The 24158-nt window shown below is 42.9% G+C and overlaps 1 protein-coding gene across 3 annotated transcripts in view; it reads left to right on the top strand.

The window, feature by feature from the left end:
- The window catches only part of LOC139562258 (anthrax toxin receptor 1-like), a 54053-nt gene extending 30582 nt beyond the window's left edge, over positions 1 to 23471 (top strand). Inside the window, exons 12-19 of one of the 3 annotated variants that reach the window (XM_071379780.1) lie at positions 613 to 691; positions 1710 to 1805; positions 1961 to 1999; positions 2222 to 2320; positions 2533 to 2700; positions 10567 to 10647; positions 11081 to 11196; positions 22621 to 22742. In XM_071379780.1, the coding sequence (XP_071235881.1) occupies positions 613 to 691; positions 1710 to 1805; positions 1961 to 1999; positions 2222 to 2320; positions 2533 to 2700; positions 10567 to 10647; positions 11081 to 11158 (640 nt within the window). In that variant the 3' untranslated portion in view covers positions 11159 to 11196; positions 22621 to 22742. Of the gene's footprint in view, positions 1 to 612; positions 692 to 1709; positions 1806 to 1960; positions 2000 to 2221; positions 2321 to 2532; positions 2701 to 10566; positions 10648 to 11080; positions 11197 to 21686; positions 22480 to 22620 lie in introns of those variants that run through there. The other 2 variants (XM_071379778.1, XM_071379779.1) reach the window with 2 other exon arrangements.
- The last annotated feature ends 687 nt before the right edge of the window (positions 23472 to 24158 follow it).

The following is a 24158-nucleotide window of genomic DNA, read 5'->3' as shown; positions in this document are numbered from 1 at the left end:
AAGAAAGAGGGACTGTTGGTAGGCAAGGAACTGTGGCAGACAATTTGTGACCACTGTGAAACTGATAACAGGGATGGAAGTCTCCCCACCCAGGGAGGGGAGAGACCTTGGGCTTGTAGTAGATTGTATAACAGGTGGCGGACAATGTATGAGGAGAAGACTTGTGAACTATGTTGCCATTGTATCTGAGAGGAGGAGGAACGTTTATGATGAAATGTGAGGTATATAGACCAATGTACAGGAAATGATAGGCAGAACGTTCCCGTAAATAAACATTTGACTATTGTAGACTGGGCCTCTGTCTGTTTTTATTTCTATCAGTATCCTACAAATCCTGATATAGCAGACTGAGTAATTTAATTTAATTGGTTAAAGAACATGAGAACTTAATTCTCCTAACAAGTACGCAGAACAGCCATTGTAAGTAACTAATTGTGTACTTGCACTGTTTACTTACTTACTTACTTACTTAATATAAGGTATATATTAAGCTTAAGTCTGAAAAGAGCATGGAGGTGTTTTTTTCAGGGGATTTGGGGGGGGGAAATTATGGGTTCTGAAATGTGTGTTGCGAGGGTTGATGGGTAATGTAGTGTTGTGGGTGTGTTGCAGGGTGATCTATCTACAGGTCAGTATGAATGAAGGACTCTCCTACATCACCAGTTCTGTTCACATCACCACCATCGAATGTGTGAGTACAACGATGTTCAACCACATCAACAAAGGCTCCAAAAATGACAGAATAATAATAATTGTCTGGAACTTCCTGTGTGGGAGCACCCCATGCTTTCAATATACTTTGTATCCCTTATTTACTCAAGTGTTCCCTTTATTTGGGCAGTTACCTGTAGAATGAACGGAGAGGTATCGTTCGAGTCGCAACAAAATTAAATATAACGTTGCGAATGACACAGTTTCACGTGTACAACATTTAAAGACCTGCATCATTATAATAAGAGCTTTTCCAGTTCTAAAGGGATGTATTTGAGTGTTTTCGTGGCCTTTGTTCATGTGTTTTACGGGCTCCCATACTACACAACAAGGATGAAGAATTTGATTTGCTGTTTGGGGTTTCTCAAAAACATGTGAAATCACTAAAAAGGGGACTGGACCCTTCTATAACACACCATTTACATCAAAAATTTAGATTTTGTTGTAAAAAAAGAACTTCTTTGGGGTGGCAGGTAGCCTAGTGGTTAGAGCGTTGGGCCAGTAACCAAAAGGTTACAAGATCGAATCCCCAAGGTGAGAATCTGTCGTTCTGCCCCTGAACAAGGCAGGTAACCCAGTGTTCCTAGGCTGTCATTGTAAATAAGAATTTGTTCTTAACTGACTTGCATAGTTAAATAAATAAAAAATAAGCGCTAAGAAACATTTTGAAAAACAACATTCAGCAACACATATCCTGAAGCAATTCAAAATAATGTTCTTTGGTATAATTTTGCCCTTTTTGTATTTCTGTACTTCCTATAGTTTCCTCCTCTTTTTTCCCTCCGCCTATTCTCCGCGGTCTCCTCTGCTCTCTCTGTCATCAGAGGAGGCTGTGAGTATGTTCTCTCTTTCATCTGTTGATCTGTCTGTAGTCACGCCAGAACTGTACCTTCATCCAGTAAATAGCCCCCCCTTCAATCTTCACTCATCTCAGTCTAACTCCAGACAAGATGCCATATCGGTTTGCAATTACACCTTTGCTCTGTCTCTCTGTGTAGTTTGATGGGACCATCCTGCTGATCTCACTGCTCGTTCTGACACTTTTGTTGGGCCTGCTGTTCATGTGGTGGTTCTGGCCCCTCTGCTGCACCTTGGTAAGACGAGCTCTTGTGTCTTCATTCAGTAGATTCCGGGGTATTACTATGGGAATTGTAGTTATTTGGAGAGTATGGAGAGGGAGGACGTTTTGTTGTGTTTAATGTATCTTCTTCCTGATGTACTTGTTCAATGTGAATGGTTCTCTCTCCAGGTCATCAAAGAGCCCCCACCACCTCCTCCCCCAGAGCCAGTAAGTCACCCACATAGATATTCTAAAATTCAGTTTTCCCGATGTTGCTAGGATGCAAATGCCCATTCTAGTGTTATATTTAATTGTGTGGTCACCCAAGGAAAACCCTCTACATGTCTGACTGGTTACACAGCATACACCTCCACCTCCCATGCTCATATTTATACAAATAAAACCTTTCGTTTTTAAACCTCATCTTCTAACGAACTCTTCCCATGTCAGGAGTCTGATGATGAAGATGGTATGCCCAAAATGCGATGGCCCACAGTGGACGCATCCTACTACGGAGGGAGAGGGGTGGGGGGCATCAAACGCATGGAGGTACACCTTCGAGCGCACGCGCACACTCACACACACACACACACAAACACACAAATTATAGCAGTGCCGACCCTGTGCGGAAATGGATATCAGATAATATAGAACTGTCTGAAAGGAATTCCTGTCGTGTGTGTGTGTGTGTGTGTGTGTGTGTGTGTGTGTGTGTGTGTGTGTGTGTGTGTGTGTGTGTGTGTGTGTGTGTGTGTGTGTAGGTGCGGTGGGGGGATAAAGGCTCTACAGAGGAAGGGGCTAAGCTAGACAAGCCTAAGAATGCAGTGGTGAAGATGCCTGAACAGGAGTATGAAGCGTACCAACCCAAACCACGCACACCCAAGCCCTGGAAACCTCCTCAGGACAGGAGGTGGTACACACCTATACAGGTAACACACAAACATAGAACATTGCTAGCTCATTAGCGTTTCAAAACACAATACCCCATAATGACAAAGCAAAAACTTTTTTTTTGAATGTTTTGCAAATCTATTACAAATAAAATACAGAAATACCTTATTTACATAAGTATTCAGACCCTTTGATATGAGAGTCGAAATTGAGCTCAGGTGCATCCTGTGTCCCTTCATCAGTGGTTGAATACTTATTGAAAAAGTACGTTTCTGAAAATTTCGGGAAAAACAAATGTCATCATTATACAAAGACACTTTATTTATCCCTTAAAACAAGTGAAATGTAACTAAATGTAATCAACAATGTAATCTACGTAATCCCCAAAAGTAATTATTTATCATGAGAGCCATAAACAATAACTAGAAATGCTGCATACTCCAAGAAAGGTTCAAATCTAACCTGTCTGGTTAAAATAGGTGTAGTCACTTTTGAGGACACAATCTCAAGTATACAGTACAAATATGATAAAAAATATGAAAATATGAAATATTTTATGATGTATTTCCTATTCAATTAAACTGTATGAATGAGGCTTAAAATGCTTAGACTTATATGCTTTCTAAATATGGTGTACGGTGTTTCCTCCGACACATTGGTGTGGCTGGCTTCCAGGTTAAGCGGGCATTGTGTCAAGAAACAGTGCGGCTTGGCGGGGTCGTGTGTCGGAGGACGCACGGCTCTCGACCTTGTTTCCTCCGACACATTGGTGCAGCTGGCTTCTGGGTTAAGTGAGCAGCGTGTCAAGAAGCAGAGCGGCTTGGTGGGGTCGTGTTTTCGGAGGACGCACGGTTCTCGAACTTTGCCTCTCCCGAGTCCATACAGGAGTTGCAGCGATGGGACAAGACTGTAACTACCAATTGGATACCATGAAATTGGGGAGAAAAAGGGGTAAAAAAAAAACACGTTGCATGTTTAGTGAATATTTTCTAATGGTCTCTCTTGATCAAAACGTCTGCCCCCATCGCTGTGAACGTCTCACAGAGCTCTACCTTTGCTTCCTGGACTTGTTAGGAACTCGCCTTTCATCTCATATTAAACCGAACGTTTTTTGTTGTTTAAAATCTATCATTTATTTTAGATTAATGGCTATAAATCGATCTCTGAATGTGCTACCATGACAAAACCACTCCCTCCTGCTGTGCTATAATGTAAGGATTGCAGGCATGTGCTTTGTCAGTGGTTGTGATATATGGTTCAGCCAGGAGTTGATGGGCAGTCGAAAGAGTGAATGAAATGGTAGGAGAGACATCCCAGCTGCAAGTGGTTTCAGATTTCACATCCTACATCACAAAGGCTCAGAAAATATACTACTGTGTCCGGGGGAAACAGGGCTATCGCTTAATGCAAGCTATTTGGTACCAGAACCACGCACGTCCCCTAAACAGGGGACTTTACCTCTAAGAGGTTTTAAGTCTTTATGCAACGTGGAATTCTCATGTGAAGGGTTAGACATGCTACACAGCAGCCGGTTTTCTTCAGCTTCAGATCTGAATATCAAACAGAAGTTGTCATACCTACTGGAAAAGTCATATGCTTTATCTTCTTCATATACAGTACCTTATGTCATATGGTATCTTGGTCTGCATGGTTGGCGCTGGTTAGAATAACCAGTAGAATGTTCCGTATTGAACATTTTGTTAGAGGGTATCTGTCTGCTGGTTCCACACACTCTGTTTCTGCTTCTGACCATATGACACTTTCAAGCCACTGGCATCATATCTTATCCCCCTCACTTATCTTACTCCCTTATGTTGCAATGATGGTGGCCTCTTGATCCATATCTACTCATCTCTTTTTCTCCTGGCTTTTTTTCAAGCCTGACATACTTATCCATTCATCTTTCCTTCCTACTACAGCTTCCTTTCTGTTGCAAATCTAGCCTCTGACAATTTAAACTAGCATAAAAAATAAAAAAACTTTTAGATAGCTGCATGAGTCAAACACACAAGGAACTTTATACATTTTTTTAGTTAGGGGTTCAAGCATTAAAGTTGCAAGAAACTATGGCTTTTTCATTTTGTGACAAAACTTAATTATATTACCTCAATATCAAATTTGGTGTTGATCGGTCAAGCTGTTCCGGAGAAAAATAAGTTTAAAGACCTGTGTTGATTAACAGTTTGCTGGTACAATCAGAGGGCCGAGTGTTCGTTTCACTAGTCGATGTTGCACGTTTTTTTGCGAGAGCGATACTGCAGCTACTCTCTTTGGCTGTGTGGAGAGTTTAGTTTAGAAGGATCCCCATTAGCTACTGCACATGCAGCAGCTACTCTTCCTGGGGCCCACATAAAACGTACAAATGCATGACAAAGTACAGAACAGTTATATACAAGGACATGAAATTCCCCCAAATAAAAAATATATGTACTGTATGTATATTGGATAGACACCAAGACACAACAAAAATACTATTTACACATTATTCATACATACATAGTCAAATTGTTATATACAGTTAAATTTGTTCTTTCAAAAGAAGAGATGCGCTGTGATATAATATGTTATTTTATCTGTTTTCTAAAGCTAAACTTGCTTTTTGCCTGATTAACCTTATGGGGCGAAGCATTAAACAATGACATTGTTCTATACATAACTGAGCGATGCATTAAATCCCAGCTTTGATGCACCTGTACTGACCTCGCCTTCTGGATGGTAGCGGGGTGAACAGGCAGTGGCTCGGGTGGTTATTGTCCTTAACAATCTTTTTGGCCTTCCTGTGACATAGGGTGCTGTAGGTGTCCTGGAGGGCAGGTACTTTGCCCCCGGTGATGCATTGTGCAGACCACACCACCGTCTGGAGAGCCCTGCGGTTGTGGGCGGTGCAGTTGCCGTACCAGGCGCTGATACAGCCCGACAGGATGCTCTCAATTGTGCATCTGTAAAAGTTTGTGAGGGTTTTAGGTGACAAGCCAAATTTCTTCAGCCTCCTGAGGTTGAAGAGGGGCTGTTGCGCCTTCTTCGCCACACTGTCTGTGTGGGTGGACCATTTCAGTTTGTCCATGATGTGTATGCCAAGGAACTTAAAACCTTCCACCTTCTCCTCTGCGGTCCCGTCGATGTGGATATGTGCGTGCCCCCTCTGCTGTCCACGATCAACTCCTTTGTTTTGTCGACATTGAGTAAGAGCTTATTTTCCTGGCACCACACTCCCAGGGCCCTCACCTCCTCTCTGTAGGCTGTCTCGTCATTGTTGGTGATCAAGCCTACTACTGTTGTGTCATCTGCCAAATTGATGATCAAGTTGGAAGCGTGCATGGCCACGCAGTCATTGGTGAACAGGGAGTACAGGAGGGGGCTGAGCACGCACCCTTGTGGGGCCCCACTGTTGAGGATCTACCTTCACCACCTGGGGCGGCCCGTCAGGAAGTCCAGAACCCAATTGCACAGCGCGTGGTTGAGACCCATGGCCTCAGGCTTAATGATGAGCTGGATGGTACTATGGTGTTGAATGTTGAGCTGTAGTCAATGAACAGCATTCTTACATAGGTATTCCTCTTGTCCAGATGGGATAGGGCAGTGTGCAGTGTGATGGCGATTGCATTGTCTGTGGACCTATTGGGACGGTATGTCTCTCAAAGCACTTCATGATGACAGAAATTAGTACTATGTGGCGATAGTCATTGAGTTCAGTTACTGCCTTCTTGGGTACAGGAACAATAGTTGCCATCTTGAAGCATGTGGGGACAGCAGACTGGGATAGGGAGAGATTGAATATGTCCGTAAACACACCAGCCAGCTGGTCTGCGCATGCTCTGAGGATGCGGCTAGGGATGCCATCTGGCCCGGCAACCTTGCGGGGGTTAACACGTTTAAATGTCTTATTATATTATCCTCAAAGCGGGCAAAGAATGTGTTATGTTTGTCTGGAAGCAAGACGTCGGTGACCGTGGCTGGTTTTCTTTTTGTAGTCTGGGATTGTCTGTAGACCCTGCCACATACGTCTCGTGTCTGAGCTGTTGAATTGCGACTCCACTTTGTACCTATACTGACATTTCGCTTGTTTGCTTGCCTTGCGGAGGGAATAACTACACTGTTTGTATTCGGCCATATTCCCGGTCTCCTTTGCATGGTTAAATGCAGTGGTTCGCGCTTTCAGTTTTGCGTGAAATCTGCCATCTATCCACAGTTTCTGGTTAGGGTAGATTTTAATAGTCACAGTGGGTACAACATCTCCTATACACTTCTTAATAAACTCAGTCACCGTATCAGTGTTTTCGTCTATGTTATTCTCAGATGCTGCCCGGGAAACATATCCCAGTCCACGTGATCAAAACAATCTTGAAGCGTGGATCCCGATTGGTCAGACTAGCGTTGAATAGTCCTTGGTCTTGTATGTATCACAGAAGTTAGAGTAGCAGGGATCTAGAGTTTTGCCAGCCCGGGTACTACAATCAATATGCTGATAGAATTTAGGTAGCCTTGTTCTCAAACTTTCTTTGTTAAAATCCCCAGCTACAATAAATGCAGTTTGAATAGAGTCCAGTAAAGTTCCTTGAGGACTGTTGTGGTATCGGCTTGAGGGGGGGGATATACACGGCTGTGACAATAACCGACGAGAATTCTCTTGGGAGATAATACATTTGATCGTGAGGAATTCTAGGTCAGGTGAACAAAAGGACTTGAGTCATTAAACATACACCCCCGCCCTTCTTCTTCCCGGCGAGATGTTTATTTCTGTCAGCGAGACGCACAAAGAATCCCGGTGGCGGTAACGACTCCGACAGCATATCCCCAGAGAGCCATGTTTCCGTGAAACAGAGTATGTTACAATCCCTGATGTCTCTTTGGAAAGCAACCCTTGCCCTAATTTTGTCTAAATTGTTATCTAGAGACTGGACATTAGCGAGTAATATACTCGGAAGCGGTGGGTGGTGTGCACGCCTCCGAAGTCTGACCAGAATGCCGCTCAGTCTATCTATTCTGCGGCAACTTTGTTTTGGGTCAGCGTCTGGAATCAGTTCGAATGCCTTGGGTGGTTCGAACAAAGGATCTGCTTCGGGAAAATTGTATTCCTGGTCGTAGTGCTGGTTGTGCTGGTAAGTTGACGTCGCTCTGATATCCAATAGTTCTTCCCGGCTGTGTGTAATAACACTTAAGATTTTCTGGGCTAACAATGTACGAAATAATACATAATAAAACAAAACACTGCAGTTTCCTAAGGCCTAGAAGCGAGGCGACCCTCTCTACCTCTACCCATCTTCACAACAACTTTGTCAATATGAGTTGACCATGATAACTGACTATCCAATTTTACTCCTAGGAGTTCAACTTCTTCAACTTGTTCAATGGTCACACCCTTTATGCACAACTGCAGTTGAGGTGTAGGTCTAAGAGAATGCGTTGAAGCAAACACAATGCTTAAGGTTTTAGATGGATTTAAGACCAGTTTATTGTTAATTACCCATTCTGACACTGACTGTAACTCCTTGCTAAGAGTCTCAATGAGCTGACTGTCTCTGCACATCAGCACCTATAATCATCAGCATACAGTCATTTTAGCTTCTTGTAATACAATTGTCAAACCGTTTGTAAAAATACAGAAGAGTAACAACCCAAGGCAACTGCCCCGAGGGACATTGCACTGTACATATCTGATGTTAGAGAAGCTTCCATTGAAGAATACTCTCTGAGTTCTATTGGATAAGTAACTCCAACCATGTAAAGCCATAACGAGTTTTGTAAATAACAAATGATGATCAATAACATCAAAGGCTGCACTGAAATATAACAATACAGCTCCAACTATCATCTTATTATCAATGTATTTTGCAAATCGTCAGTCAACTGAGTCAGCGCAGAACAAGTTGAGGTCTCTTCCCTGTATGCATGCTGAAATTCAGTAGTCAGCTTGTTCTTTGAAAAAGATCATTGTATTTGTTCAAAAACCATTTTTTCCCATCAGTTTACTGAGAACAGACAGCAAAGTGATTGGTCGGCTGTTACAGACAGCAAATGGTGCTTTACTATTTTTAGGATAGTGGAATTGCTTTAGCTTCCTTCCACTCCTGTGGACAGACACACTCCTTTAGGCTTCGGTTAAAGACATGGCAAATAGGGGTGGCAATACAGTCCGCTACCATACTCAAACGTTTCCCATCTAGGTTGTCTATATTTGGTGGCTTATCATTATTGATGGATAACAATAGTTTTTCCACCTCTTCAGCACAAACTTGACCAACTTCAAAACAGCAATCCTTCTCTTTCATTATTAGATCTACAATTCACAAATATGATGGTTCACTGTTCAATGTTTTCATTTCACATCTCAGTTTGTCCACTTTACAAGGAAAGTAGTCGTTGAAATGATTGGCTATATCAATCATATCAACTTCAATGAACGATGGAGATTAAATTGGATTTTCTGCCCATAATATCATTTAAGGTGCTCCAAAGTTTTTTTCCATGGTAATATGTAATTCTCTTGTTTTGGTAATATAATTTCTTAAGCCACCAAGTTTCAGAATGTACAGTATGTCAACCAGTCAGCTGAGCAGCCTGACTTGTTTGACACCTTTCTTGCATAATTCCTTTGAACCATACCATTTTTCAATTCCTCATCAATCCTGGGGGCTCTAACAGTTCTCACAGTGAGTTTCTTAGCAAGTGCATGCTTGTGAACAATTGGCAAGAATAATTTTACAAATAGTCCAAGTGCTGGATCTGAATTCTCCTCCTTAAACACATCAGACCAACATACATGTTTTACGTCTTCAACAAAAGAGTCCTGAGAAAACATTTTGTATGATCTCTGATAAATAATTGTAGGCCCTGCCTTTGCTACTTTGGCTTTCATTGTTATTGCCACAATGTTACGGTCACTACAGCCAATGGGAACTGATATTGCTTTGTGGCAAAGTTCTGCAGCATTAGTGAACATATGATCAATACAAGTGGATGTCACAGATCCAACGCTATTGGTATACATTCTAGTTCGGGGGTAGGCAACCCTGTTCCTGGAGTGCCGCAGCCACTTCCTGTTTTTGATTTAACTGACCTGGAAGACCAGGTGTGTTGAATTTAGGCAATCACTGAACTGATCAATTAGCTCAATTGGTCGGGTGTGGCGCCAAGTGTGAACAGAATTCTGCAGTACCTGCGGCATTCCAGGAACAGTGGTTCCTACCCCTGCTCTAGTTGGTTGAGTCATAACCTGGGTCATGGTACATCATTAGTAACAGTAAGAAGCTTCCTCTTGAGAGGACAACTAGATGATAATAATCCAATGTTCAGGTCACCAAGAAAATACATTTCTTTGTTAGCATCGGAGACCTTATCTAACATTACACACATTCTCCAGACACAGACAGTTTGCACTTGGTGGCCTATAGCAGCGCCCTAAAAGGCTTTTGATGAGGCAGGTGAAGCTGCAACCACAGAACTTCAATTTTCATTTGTCATGAGATTCTCTTTGAGCTTTACAAGAATATAATCCACAGAGACTCTGTGCCACAAAATGAGTGAAAAAAAAACGGTACAAATCCTGGCCAGATCATTTCAAGTCGAGTCCTGAGTCAAGGCTCCAAGTCAAGTCTCAAGTTATTTGATTTGATATCAAATTGGTGACTCGAGTCCATAACTCTGGCTTGAACCCCCGGCATGGCTGCTTGAAACTATATTTTGTCATTATCAGTCCTGACATTAAAAAACAACAGTTTATTAGCTCGATGCAATAGCCTTCTATGGTAGAATGTTCCACTGTGAATAAGGACTACGGTACTCACCAAGATCAATAAAGAATGAATAAATAGAGCACGATAGAAAAGCAATTTATTTTACCCCCAGCTTTTAATATGATCCCCTGATGGAACCTTTTTCTTCCACTCCCCTTTCTCTATCCGCAGGGGAAGTTGGATGCTCTCCGGGCTCTGTGTCGTCGAGGATATGATCAGGTGTCCCTGATGAGACCTCAGCCTGGAGACAAGGTGAGACTGTTACTATTCACACACAGGCACACACACACACACAGGAATCCCCCTATAGAGTCTGGTTCCTCTAAAGCGCTCTTCTGGGTTGTTTGTGTGTGTTCCAGTGATCCTTTTCAATGAAGCATCTGCACTCTCTGTACCATAGAAATGGCAGGTGCTAATGAAACAATCACAGTACTATACTTTTAGTCACTGGTAGCTCCCATAGTACAGCTATCGGCCTCTCACACACACACACACACACACAGATGGATGTTTCTATATAAACTCTGTGAATAAGCTGCTGAAATCTGTCTCTTTCTGACACACACATACTTTCTGAATGAACCGCTAATAACACTCTTTCTGTCCTACACACACAAAGCTACTATTGTTCAAACACAGGGAGAGTTATGTACTGATACTGACTGTGAGTTGATGGAGTTTCCAGCTTTGCGTAGGAGTCCTCTGCTACTCTCCTGAGAGAAACGGCGAGCTCGGATACAGTAGTCTGCCTAAAAAGAGATAAAGAAGGATCAGGCAGAGATGGTGTCATTTAACACAACAGTGAGTACAGATAGGAGCCACCTTTCATGTAGTCTCAGTTTCATTCACTGGAAATATGTTTCGGGATGTGACAGGGGCAGGTTTACTTTATGACTGCTATTGTTTGTCTTATGTTAGTGTTATTGTTGTGCAAAGAAGGGGAGGCGAGGGGAGAGACAGAGAGAGACCACCCGTCCTCTCTATCTCTCTCCCTTTCTCTCCCTTTTACTCCTCTCTTTCATCCTCTTTCTCTTCTTCTCCCTCTGTCTCTTTGTCTCTCTCCTTCTCTCTCACTATCCCTATTTCCATCTTTCTCTCAATCTCCCTCTCAGTGCTCTTTCTTTTGATCTCTCTGTACCCCTATCCCTGTCTTTCACACCTTCTTGACTGGGTGAATGGGTTAGGGTTAGAGGGGAGAGAGGGTAGAGGTGCCTTTAACGGACCCTTGGTGGTCTGATTTAACACCGTATTAAACAGTGAGGCCCTAAATTCGCACACTCACACATGCATACATGTGCACACATGCACAAACGCACATCGATAGGTCCTAAAGTCACACACACACAAAAACACAGAGCGAGAGGCCCTAAAGTCACACAGGGGACATTACACAGCCCATTGAGAAGGAGTGCCATTGTTGAGTTGAGAGGGGAAAAGGGGGTGTAGCGACAGTAGAGGGATTGATGTGGGCAGCCTGGTTGGTTCTGACTGCGGTGGTCTGGTGGTGAAAAGGGACGCAGCAGAGCAGCAGACCTACACCAGAGACAGCATATGGACACAATGAGAACACAAGCTCATGAATATCAGAGAGAGAAGGAGGAGGGAATCCCCTCCATATGCTGCTGTAAACCAGCGTGGCGAGCCGGGTGTATTGTAACCAATGTGGTTTGGGGTAGGGGAGAGTTGTGTCTCAGGTGCTTATTGCCAATAAGCTCTCACTGTAGAATTATAGGTTTTTGCACTTTTCTCCAAACATCAAATTTCAAAGTGTTTTTGACATCCTGGGTTGACTCCTGCTCAGCATTGTTCCGTTTCTCCTAACTTCAAATTTCGAAGTTGCTCCAAACGTCAAATGTCTAAGTTAAAGGAGAAGTTCACCCAAAAACACTTCTGGCCACTTTATAACATTTGCCTGGCAGTATCCCTGACAGTTTTTAGGTCCATTGTTTAATATAAAAATGCTGAATTTCCAAAAGTACTTTAAATGCATTCAAAACTATGTGTATTTATTGTTACATGAACAGCGATTGATGTCTCGGCACTGAATTGCCAAATAAATGTTGTTTTTATGTAAAAAGTGTAAAAAATATAGTTTGGTGAAGACGAATGTTCTGACTGGACAACACTAGCATTGAAAACTGGAACAAAAAGGAAATTGTCTAAAATTGGAGTGGAGGATACGCGTGTAAATGATAATGAATCGCTTCTTATTGGGATGTGTTTGTTGAATAATGATGCATATGTTGGAAACCCGTTTGAGTTGTCGAAAATTGGGATGTATGCGCTTGGAAAAGTCTGTCAGCGTGACCAGGATTGGTTTTATTTTGATCAATTGTATTTCTGAAGAGCAGAGGAAGATTGCAGCGGGCCTCAAAAGAATCCAGACAACAGAAGTTTTGTGTTTTGAAATTCGGAGTAGAGCACCCGTCAAAGGAGTCATCTCAGGGGTGACGACGGATGTTCAGGTTGAATATCTGAAAATAATTCCTGGTGTGGTTGGGGCCCGGGGTCTGACCCGCTGGGTGAAATGGAGAAAAAGAAGAAAGTCTGTCGGTCCTGTTGTTTTTTGATAAAGAGCAAATACCTACATATGTGAAGCTTGGTTAAGTAAGATACACCATAAGAGCTTTTGTCCCAAAACCACTGCAGTATAAGAATTGTAAGTGATTTGGCCATGTTTCAAGTGTGTGCAGACGAACAGAGTATACTGAAGAACGATGTGTAGAAGGACTACGGTGTTGCAATTGTGATGGGGCTCATGATCCTGAGTTCCTGGAATGCCCTGTAAGGGTGAAGGAAATTGAGGTGGCAAAAGTTAGAGAGGTCAATCGAATCTCCTATGAGGAGGCGATTAAAAGAATTGAGAAAACAAGTGATGCTAGTGAAGATATGGTTGTGGATACACCACAGCCTGTAGTAAATGTTTGCTGCTAGACAAAATATATCGTGTGTGTTAAAAAGGTGGATTTTGTTGCGTTCTTTGCCACCGTTATAAACTGTACAGCACAAGTCTCAAAGAAGTCGAAGAAACTGGACATTATTGTGGCTGCGGCAGAATTTTTTTGGAGACTCAAGGATTTTACATCTGAAGACTTGCAAAGGGGTACTGGCAACGGAAGGCCAGCCCTCCCAGGTTCCCCTTGAGCAGGGATCAGATCTGTTTTCTTTTTTTTTTATAGAAAAGTTGTTTGATTTAGTTTATTATATCTTTTTGGGTAGTTTTTTGGTAGTTCAGTTTTTGGGGGAATCCTGTTTCCATAGAAAAAGAAGAAGAAGAAGCGATGGTAACGTTAGCTAGTAGCTAGGCTAGCGGTTAGTCAGCTCTGAAGTAAAGTAAGGTGAACAATGTTAGTAGTTGAGTAGCTAAGTCAAGTTGGCCGAAATTAAGTGCATTGTTCCCGGGTGCAATAATGCTCCGGTCAGATACAAATGCAGTCGTGGCCAAAAGTTTTGAGAATGACACAAATATTAAATTCCACAGAGTTTGCTGCTTCAGTGTTTTTAGATATTTTTGTCAGATGTTACTATGGAATACTGAAGTATAATTACAAGCATTTCATAAGTGTCAAAGGCTTTTATTGACAATTACATGAAGTTGATGCAAAGAGTCAATATTTGCAGTGTTGAACCTTCTTTTTCAAGACCTCTGCAATCCGCCCTGGCATGCTGTCAATTAACTTCTGGGCCACATCCTGACTGATGGCAGTCCATTCTTGCATAATCAATGCTTGGAGTTTGTCAGAATTTGTGGGTTTTGTTTGTCCACTCTTGAGGATTGACCACAAGTTCTCAATGGAGCCCTTTTTGTGCAAAGCAATGATGACGGCACGTGTTTCCTTGCAGGTAACCATGGTTAACAGAGGAAGAACAATGATTCCAAGCACCACCCTCCTTTTGAAGCTTCCAGTCTGTTATTTGAACTCAATCAGCATGACAGAGTGATCTCCAGCCTTGTCCTCGTCAACACTGACACCTGTGTTAACGAGAGAATCACTGACATGATGTCAGGTGGTCCTTTTGTGGCAGGGCTGAAATGCAGTGGAAATGTTTTTGGGGGACTCAGTTCATTTGCATGGCAAAGAGGGACTTTGCAGTAAATTGCAATTCATCTGATCACTCTTCATAACATTCTGGAGTATATGCAAATTGCCATCATACAAACTGAGGCAGCAGACTTTGTGAAAATGTATATTTGTGTCATTCTCAAATCTTTTGGCCACGACTGTACACTGCACATTTCCACTCTTTTCCTGTCCGCGATGGAGTTGTTTGTCAGGCATAGCTGCAGGCCATCCGACATCAAATTCTATTTGTCACATGCGCCGAATACAACAGTGAAACAGTGAAATGCTTACAACGGTGTGTTGTAAGAATTTCCTGCTTATGGTGTCGATATGACACCTGAAGTCATTCACCAGCTGCAGTTGATCATGTGTAGTGATCACTTTGTGGCCACTGACTACAATGGGTGACCTGTTGAAACCGGGTTCTGTTTCCACCGTCTTTCCACCATGGACAGGAAAGATCCAACCATTCAAGGTATGTTGCTAGCTAGCTAAGTTGCTAACACCTGTAGCTAGTCACCATAAAGTAATTTGTGACGTTATTTGTTTGCCATTCCCTGAACTAGTTTGTAATATTTTTAGCTTAGCTACTAACTTACTGTCCTACGGACTGTTTTTTTTAAACGTTTTTAAACTTTTTGACAAAATTCCCTTTTCCATTACACTGATAAGAAATTCAATATTCTTTGCTACTAGGCTTCACAGTTTCCTGTAGTGCTATTGTGTTGCATGGGTACACTTATGGGTACACTCGCCAGTCCACCCATTATGCCACCATTGTCTTGAATAGGAACAACCGTTATATTCAATAAGGGGATTCGATGCATCTGGCCTGGGCACCCAGGTAGTAAGATGACCACGTCCCGGGTTTTGCGGGACAGTCCCGCATTTTGGCCCTTTGTCCAGCAACCAAACAATTATGCCCCAAATGTTAAACAAATTCAAACACCACTAATTCAAAGAAATAGGTTGATTTGTCCCGTATTTCAGTCAGACATTCCAACCTCTCTCTTGCAGTCACATTGTGCTTATGAAAATATATAAATCATAAGGATGTGGTACTGGTGATTGTTAAACACTTATCCAATCATTGTCTGATATTCTGCAAAGCTTATGACAAGAGGTCATAGCCTATCATCAACCAATCACATTTCTCAAATCCTTTCAGGCTAAATTCCAGCTAAACGTGGAGAGGACAGTTAGGACTAACTACGTTCAAAAGGGATGCTTCTGAAGAAGAGCTACAAAAGTAAATAAATAGCCATATTAGACTGAAAGGTATAAGGTCATTTCCTCAAACGTGCGATGCTCTCCATGCTCATTAGTTGCTCATTCAACATATTTGCTGCTGCTTCACCCAATACTGTTTAAAAGTCTCCCTTCCTAACTGTTTTACATTCTCTGAGACCAACCAGAAATGTTTCCATGGCCAAATATTCCCAGAGTTTCATAAAAGCCACGTGGTCTCTTGTTTCGCCACCACCAAATCTTGCGGGAGGTAGGCTGTAGTCTACTTGGTGCGCTTCGTTCGCTGCTGTGGAAGCAGGGGTGTAGTGTCAAGCTACCTCTTCTCACAATGGTGCTTGTTTAATAAAGTTAGATCAACGCTGAATCAATGTCTTGGAAGATCACATAATGATTCATTTGTATTTTACATAACAGAACCAAACATATTTGCATAGTATAGCTTTACTGTTAAACCAAAAACATCACCTTTCTTATAAGATTTTAGGATGGTTCGCTGAAAAGTCAAATTCTTCTTCTCATGCGGCCAAAACTGTGCCACTAGGCAGAATGTGCTTGGATTGAAACAAAATACCGGAAGGCTATATAGTATTAACACCATCTGCTCTAATTTGCTCACGAAACAGTGACACAGAGAGAAAGAACAACTTGTCAGATAGTGCATTGAAGAATGATTAATTCCTGTCCTGACTTTTCATAATACTATTGCAGATCAACATAAAAGCCCAAAAAAGACAGCCGTGGTGTCGCTCTTCATTTCTTGGTTCTTCCGTGGTACATATAAAGACCGCTACAGATTTGAGCCGCGACCCGGATCAACATAGCCCTAGCAGAGTTAGTCAAACAACTGGGCCGTGAAATAGGAAATCAAGTTGCCGCTAGTCTAGCAGGGGCTGCTCCAAGCACTCCCCAGCCCATAGTACTAATACCCGATTGGTCAATGGTCAATCTAATTTTGAAGTCAGACATCAGAGAACCACCCCACTTCAGGGGTTATAGCACATACCGGTGCACAGTGACTGAATGGCAAGAACTTATGCAAGCTTACTTGAAAAAGAAGGGATGCAGTATATAAGAACAGGGGCAAGAGACAGGACTGACTAATGGGGTAGGCTAAAGACATATTCAGGATTGGGCTCCGTGGAAACCCTCTCGTTAACATAAGCGGAGACCCTGAAGCTAAATACAATATACTGAGGCAGCACTTTGGAGAGGCAATCTAATCCTCAATTACATTAGGATTCTTCTATGAAACCTTACCAAGACAGTCAGAGAGCTGCTTGGATTATTGGGTCAGGCTGAACAAAGTAGTTGACCTTGCCAGTGAGTCCTTGCAAAGACAGGGAAAACGAGTGGATGATGCCCTCTAAATACACCTCTGCTGTTTTCTACCAGGATCTCAGCGAACACTGCCTCATTGCCTGCGTCCGTTATGGGTCCGCGGTCAAACGACCACCCCTCATCACTGTCAAACGCTCCCTAAAACACTTCTGCGAGCAGGCCTTTCTACTCAACCTGGCCCGGGTATCCTGTAAAGATATTGACCTCATCCAGTCAGTAGAGGATGCCTGGTTGTTCTTTAAAAGTCCTTTCCTTACCATCTTAAATAAGAATGCCCCTTTCAAAACATGTAGAAATAAGAACAGATATAGCCCTTGGTTCACTCCAGACTTGACTGCCCTTGACCATCACAAAAACACCCTGTGGCGTACTGCACTAGCATCAAATAGTCCCCGCGATATGCAACTTTTCAGGGAAGTCAGGAACAAATACACACAATCAGGAAAGCAAAGGCTAGCTTTTTCAAACAGAAATTTCAATCAGCATTTCTCTACGGCTGGCCATGCTTTCCACCTGGCTATCCCAACACCGGCCAACAGCTCTGCACCCCCGCAGCAACTGGCCCAAGCCCTCCCCCCTCCGCCCCCGCTTCTCCTTTACCCAAATCCAGACCGCTGATGTTCTGAAAGAGCTGCAAAATCTAGATCCCTACAAATCAGCTGGGTTAGACAATCTGGACCCTCTCTTCCTAAAATTATCCTCTGTCATTGTTGCAACCCCTATTACTAGTCTGTTCAACCTCTCTTTCGTATCATCTGAGATTCCTAAAGATTGGAAAGCGACCGCGGTCATCCCCATCCTCAAAGGGAGAGACACTCTAGACCCAAACTGTTACAGACCTATATCCATCCTGCCCTGCCTTTATATAGTCTTCGAAAGCCAAGTGAATAAACAGATTATCAACCATTTCGAATCCCACCGTACCTTCTCCGCTATGCAATCGGGTTTCCGAGCTGGTCATGGGTGCACCTCAGCCACGCTTAAGGTCCTAAACAATATCATAACCGCCATCGATAAAAGACAGTACTGTACAGCCATCTTAATCGACCTGGCCAAGGCTTTCGACTCTGTCAATCACCGTATTCTTATCGGCAGACTCCACAGCCTTGGATTCTCTAATGACTGCCTCGCCTGGTTCACTAACTACTTCTCAGATAGAGTTCAGTGTGTCAAATCGCAGGGCCTGTTGTCCGGACCTCTGGCAGTCTCTATGGGGGTGCCACAGGGTTCAATTCTCAGGCCGACTCTTTTCTCTGTATATATCAATGATGTTGCTCTTGCTGCGGGTGATTCTTTGATCCACCTCTATGCAGAAGACACCATTCTGTTTACATCTGACCCTTCTTTGGACACTGTGTTAACAAACCTCCAAACAAGCTTCAACGCCATACAACACTCCTTCCATGGCCTCCAATTGCTCTTAAATGCAAGTAAAACAAAATGCATGCTCTTCAATCGATCGCTGCCCGCACCAGCCCGCCTGACTAGCATCACTACTCTGGACGGTTCTGACTTAGAAAATGTGGACAACTATAAATGCGTAGGTGTCTGACTAGACTGTAAACTCTCCTTCCAGACTCACATTAAGCACCTCCAATCCAAAGTTAAATCTAGATTCGGCTTCCTATTTCGCAACAAAGCCTCCTTCACTCATGCTGCCAAACATACCCTCGTAAAACTCACTATCCTACCGATCCTTGACTTCGGCGAAGTAATTTGCAAAATAGCCTCCAGCACTCTACTCAGCAAATTGGATGCAGTCTATCACAGTGTCATCCGTTTTGTCACCAAAGCCCCATATACTACCCACCACTGCGACCTGTATGCTCTCGTTTGCTGGTCCCCGCAACATATTCGTCGCCAAACCCACTGGCTCCAGGTCATCTATAAGTATTTGCTAGGTAAAGCTCCGCCTTATCTCAGCTCACTGGTCACCATAGCAAAACCCCCCGTAGCACGCGCTCCAGCAGGTATATTTCACTGGTCATTCCTTCCAGTTCTCTGCTGCCAATGACTGGAACGAATTGCAAAAATCCCTGAAGTTGGAGACTTATATCTCCCTCACTAAATTTAAGCGTCAGCTGTCAGAGCAGCTTACCGATCGCTGCAGCTGTACACAGCCCATCTGTAAATAGCCCATCCAACTAACTACCTACCTCATCCCCATATTTGTTTTTGTTTTTCTGCTCTTTTGCACACCTGTATTTCTACTTGCACATCCTCATCTGCACATATATCACTACAGTGTAAATTGATAAATTGTAATTACTTCACCACTATTGGCCTATTTATTGCCTTACCTCCTTACTTCATTTGCACACACTGTATACAGATTTTTCTATTGTGTTATTGACTGAACGTTTGTTTATCCCATGTGTAACTCTGTGTTGTTTTTGTCCCACTGCTTTGCTTCATCTTGGCCAGGTCGCAGTTGGAAACGAGAACTTGTTCTCAACTGGCCTACCTGGTAAAATAAAGGTCAAATCAAATTTTTTTAAATAAAAGGTGCAAGCCTTTTGAAAATTGGACAGTTGGAGATTTACAGGAAATGATTGACAGCCATCACAGAGACAAAGCTGGTTGAGAGAATACCAAGATTGTGCAAAGGGTGGCTACTTTGAAGAATCTAAAATGTCAAATATATTTTGATTTGTATAACACTTTTTTTGGTTACTAAGTGATTCCATATGTGTTATTTCATAGTTTTGATGTCTTCACTATTATTCTACAGTGTAGAAAATTGTAAAAATAAATAAAAACCCTTGAATGAGTAGGTGTTTTCAAACTTTTGACTGGTACTGTATATACATATGTCTAGTTAGGCTACTTCAAAGTAGCCTCATCCATTTGTTCCCTGATTAATTGAATGGGGGAATGATTTTATAAAGACAACAAAGTATTTGGTTGTAATTATACAATATTTTATATCAAGGGTGGCAACCATCCTCCAGGATAGCTACTGTGTGTGCAGGCATTTCGTCAAGCCTTGGACTAACCTCATTGTAGCCTAAACATCAGTTGCCCAACAGGACCTTGACAAGCAGACTTGGGTGTTTCAGGGCTGGATCTAAAGCCAAGCCTGCACACCCAGGAGCTCTGCAGATGGTGGGTTGCCCACATGTGACTAACAGTGCAGTTCTACTTTGCGGGGGTTTAAGTGCCTCGATCAAGTGTACAACGGCATTAGATGGTAGGCCTGCATGGGATCAGATACAGCAGCATTCCAGTGTCATTAATGGTTACTTTTTCATGTAGGCTATAATAATACTAGTCGTGGGAAATATGTATGAACACTTAACAGTGAATAATATGAGGTCTCTATAGCATAATGTCATTTGTGAATTTCGGTGAACAGTCTAATGTACCAACTTCAGAAAAAACAGTTCCTGTACTTCTCGCATACTTCTTTCATATCAAGCACTGATCAGCATATGTTCGAGGAATGACGACAGGTGCCAGTTTTGAGTTTCTCTCCTCTCGTTAATGGGATGCAACTGAAGCAAATGTAGCTTGATTAAATCTTGTAGGCTAATATTTTCCAAATATATTTTTTCTCTCATTACGGAGTCCTCTCTAACCACTTGACTTTGAACAACGCAATCTTGCATTGACACTGTCTTCTTACAGGGGAATCACCGCAGCAGGTCATCAAGGTATTGTTTCTTCGTAAAAAAAAATCTACATTGCGCCAAATTTGCTTGCACCCTGTGTTCCATAACGTCATAGAAAATATTCATGTTGTTTCCAACTACCAATCAACAACTGCATATTGAAAGTTGAGATCATAGTTAAGATTGCCGAAAGGAGTGGTAAGGAGTGGAATGCTAGCTAAAGATACTGGTACTCACTACTCAGGCAAGTCATAACCTGCCTTTGGTGGGATACAAACACAGCTCCATACAACCCTCAGCATACCCAGCCTCTCAGTCCCTCTCTCACACACACGCACACACACACTTGTTTTTCTATCCTCGTGGGGACCTAAAATGTATTTCCATTCAAAATCCTATTTCCCCTAACCCTAATTGTAACCCTAAACCTAGCCCCTAAGCTCAAAATAGCCTTTGTCCTCGTGTGGATGTGGGAAATGTCCCCACGAAGGAGAATTTTCCTTATACCTCACCCTAGCTTTAGGGTTAACGCCTAATTCTAACCGTAATCCTAGCCCCCTAAAGTCAAAATAGCCTTTGTCCTCATGGGAAATGTCCCCATAAGGGAGAATTGTCCTTGTTTTACTATCCTTGTGGGGACGTTTAGGTCCCTGCAAGGATAGAACAAAACCACACGCATATATATATATATATAGAGAGAGAGAGAGAGAGAGAGAGAGCTCTGAACTGACAACTCTGAACTGACAACTCTGCATGTCACCTCACATGACCTTAAAAGGATCCACTCACACACACTTCACAGGCAACTGTATAAGATCCCTCCATCACACAACCAAGGATCCACTTACACACGCTATGCATATAGCAGAACAAGACCCATATTCTGCAGATGTGATATCTCTATTTGGCCAGAGGTTCCTGTGAGTTTGGTGGAGAGAGATGGGATTTGCGTTGACTATTTAATAAACAAGGCCCTCTCCTCCCTCTTTCCTACTTCTCCCTATTTCCTATCCTCTCCACTGTGTGACAGGGCCATCAGGGGACAATGAAAGGGAATCTCTTCTGTCACAATTTGGCTTGTGGCCTTTCAACTTCCCATCTGGTTGGGTGACGCGCTTTCACAGAGGATGACATACACACACACACATTGTGGCAGAAACTGGTAACCCGCTGATGGCCATTCATGAGCCCATTAGAGTGAGAGTAATGTGGAGAGATGGGAGAGTGAGATGTGTGTGTTTGTCAGAGATGGGAGATTTTCATAATTGATCTGGATGTCTTAGTGTTTTGTGTTATATTGTCGTGCTCGTTATCGCTGTGCCTTTTCTTGTTGTGCTTTTCGTCGTCGATGTGCTTTTTAAACAGTGTGCTTTTGTCATTTTTGTTGCACTTTTTGTCATTGTGCCTTTTTGTTGTTTTGATTTGTCATTAAGTTGTATGACCATTTTTTTTTAAATACATCCAATACCTATGTGTGAATAAAACCCTGGAAGATGACTCAAAAACATACAGAGATGAGATAATGCTTTGTCTTTTCACAGAAATGTGTCTTTGCGTCTGAAATTGGCTCCCTAAATAACAATACAGAAATACAAAAGTTAGAGAAGTCATTGTCTTTTGATTTCTCCCCTCATTTCACCTCGAGATTTGAAGATGTATTCTGCCCAGTTAATGACGTGTAAAGGACTTGTAAGGGGCTTTGTTGAGAGGGGCCTCTGTGTGTGTGTGTGTGTGTGTGTGTGTGTGTGTGTGTGTGTGTGTGTGTGTGTGTGTGTGTGTGTGTGTGTGTGTGTGTGTGTGTGTGTGTGTGTGTGTGTGTGTGTGTGTGTCTTCACCCAATCTTCACCTATCTTGATGCAAAACAGAGAGGACTCTGCAACCAAACAGTGATGTAACTGACTGTGGAAAAGGCGTCTGTGTTCTGAACCCCTGGTCTAACTTGGTTCCGTCTGTCTGTGTTGCAGGGTCGTTGTATCAACTTCACACGCGTAAAAAACAAGGAGTCCAATCGACCCCCTTCTGCCCGTCGCTCTCAAACCCTTCCCCCTCCTCCAGTTCAGAGGCCTCTAGTCCAACCGTCCTCTCCTCCCCCACACTCCACTCCTCCCTCCGTCTCCATCCCTCCCTCCCGTGCCCCCCCGTCCAGCCGACTTCCCCCAGGCCCCCCTCCAGCCCGTGCACCCCCAGGCCCCCCTCCCTCTCGCCCTCCACCCAGGCCCTGAGGACAAGACAAACCCCTATTACGCCCTCACAGTAGTAACACCCCTCCCAAAACACTCTCCCCACACCACCATGAGCAAAGGTATTTATTTAATCCAGGGGTTCAGGCTTTGATCTCAAAGGTTTGTTGCTGGACAGCAAATATCATATTTTGGTGAATACCAAATCAACTGAGTTCACAGTAAATGTCTCTGGTCTTTAGGAGGTGCAGACAAATTCTGTTTCCTCAAATTGTGTTGTCTTATGAACAGAAATCCAATTGTAATTGGATTGAATTGTACATGGATTGAATCGTAAATAGGTCAATTCGGCCACAGAGGGATATTGTGAACCTTGACATTGGAGGTTTACAATATCCCTCTGCTGGCCGAGTTGACATATTTAAAGAAATGTCATTGGTTTGTGGAGAAAAAGTTGAATATCTTTGATAGGCTGATGAGGAATTAAATGTAACCTCAAACTTCAACTTTTTATAATGTTCGTTTGGAGGCCAGGCTTAAGGTCCCTCACTAGAGACTAAAATGATAATCTGTTTTGTGTTCATCTGTTAACAGTGAAAAACATTTTGTCCATCATTAAAGCATTTTCTTTCCAATATTTGCATCCAGCATTTTTATTCTGTGTACCAAATTAAAAGAATTGTCCATATTTGCCTTAATTTTTATTTTATTTTTTAAATACACTACATGACAAGGTATGTAGCATTTCACTAGCCCGAACTACGAAAAACAGCCCCAGACCATTATTCCTCCTCTACCAAACTTTACAGTTAGCACAGTGCACTGGGTCAGGTAGCGTTCTCCTGGCATCCGCCAAACCCACTGCCAGATGGCGAAACGTGATTCATCACTCCAGAGAACGGCGGTGGAGGTGAGCTTTACACAACTACAGCCAACATTTGGCATTGCGCGTGGTGATCTTCGGCTTGTGCCGGGCTGCTTGGCCATGGAAACCCATTTCATAAAGCTCCCGACTAACAGTTCTTGGGCTGACGTTGCTTCCAGATACAGTTTGGAAGTCAGTAGTGAGTATTCTAACCGAGGACAATTTTTACACGCTTTGCGCTTCAGCGGTTCCATTCTGTGAGCTTGTGTGGCCTACCACTTCGCGGCTGAGCCGTTGTTGCTCCTAGGCGTTTTCACTTCACAATAACAGCACTTAGTTGACCGGGGCAGCTCTAGCAGGGCAGACATTTGACAAACTGACTTGTTGGGAAGGTGGCATCCTATGACAGGATACCACGTTGAAAGTCACTTAGGTCTTCAGTAAGGCCATTCTATGG

This window comes from Salvelinus alpinus, chromosome 32 (assembly GCF_045679555.1).
Source record: "Salvelinus alpinus chromosome 32, SLU_Salpinus.1, whole genome shotgun sequence".
NCBI classification, from domain to species: domain Eukaryota; kingdom Metazoa; phylum Chordata; class Actinopteri; order Salmoniformes; family Salmonidae; genus Salvelinus; species Salvelinus alpinus.
Note: the sequence above shows the minus strand (reverse complement) of the source record. Positions and strands in the feature narration are given on the sequence as shown.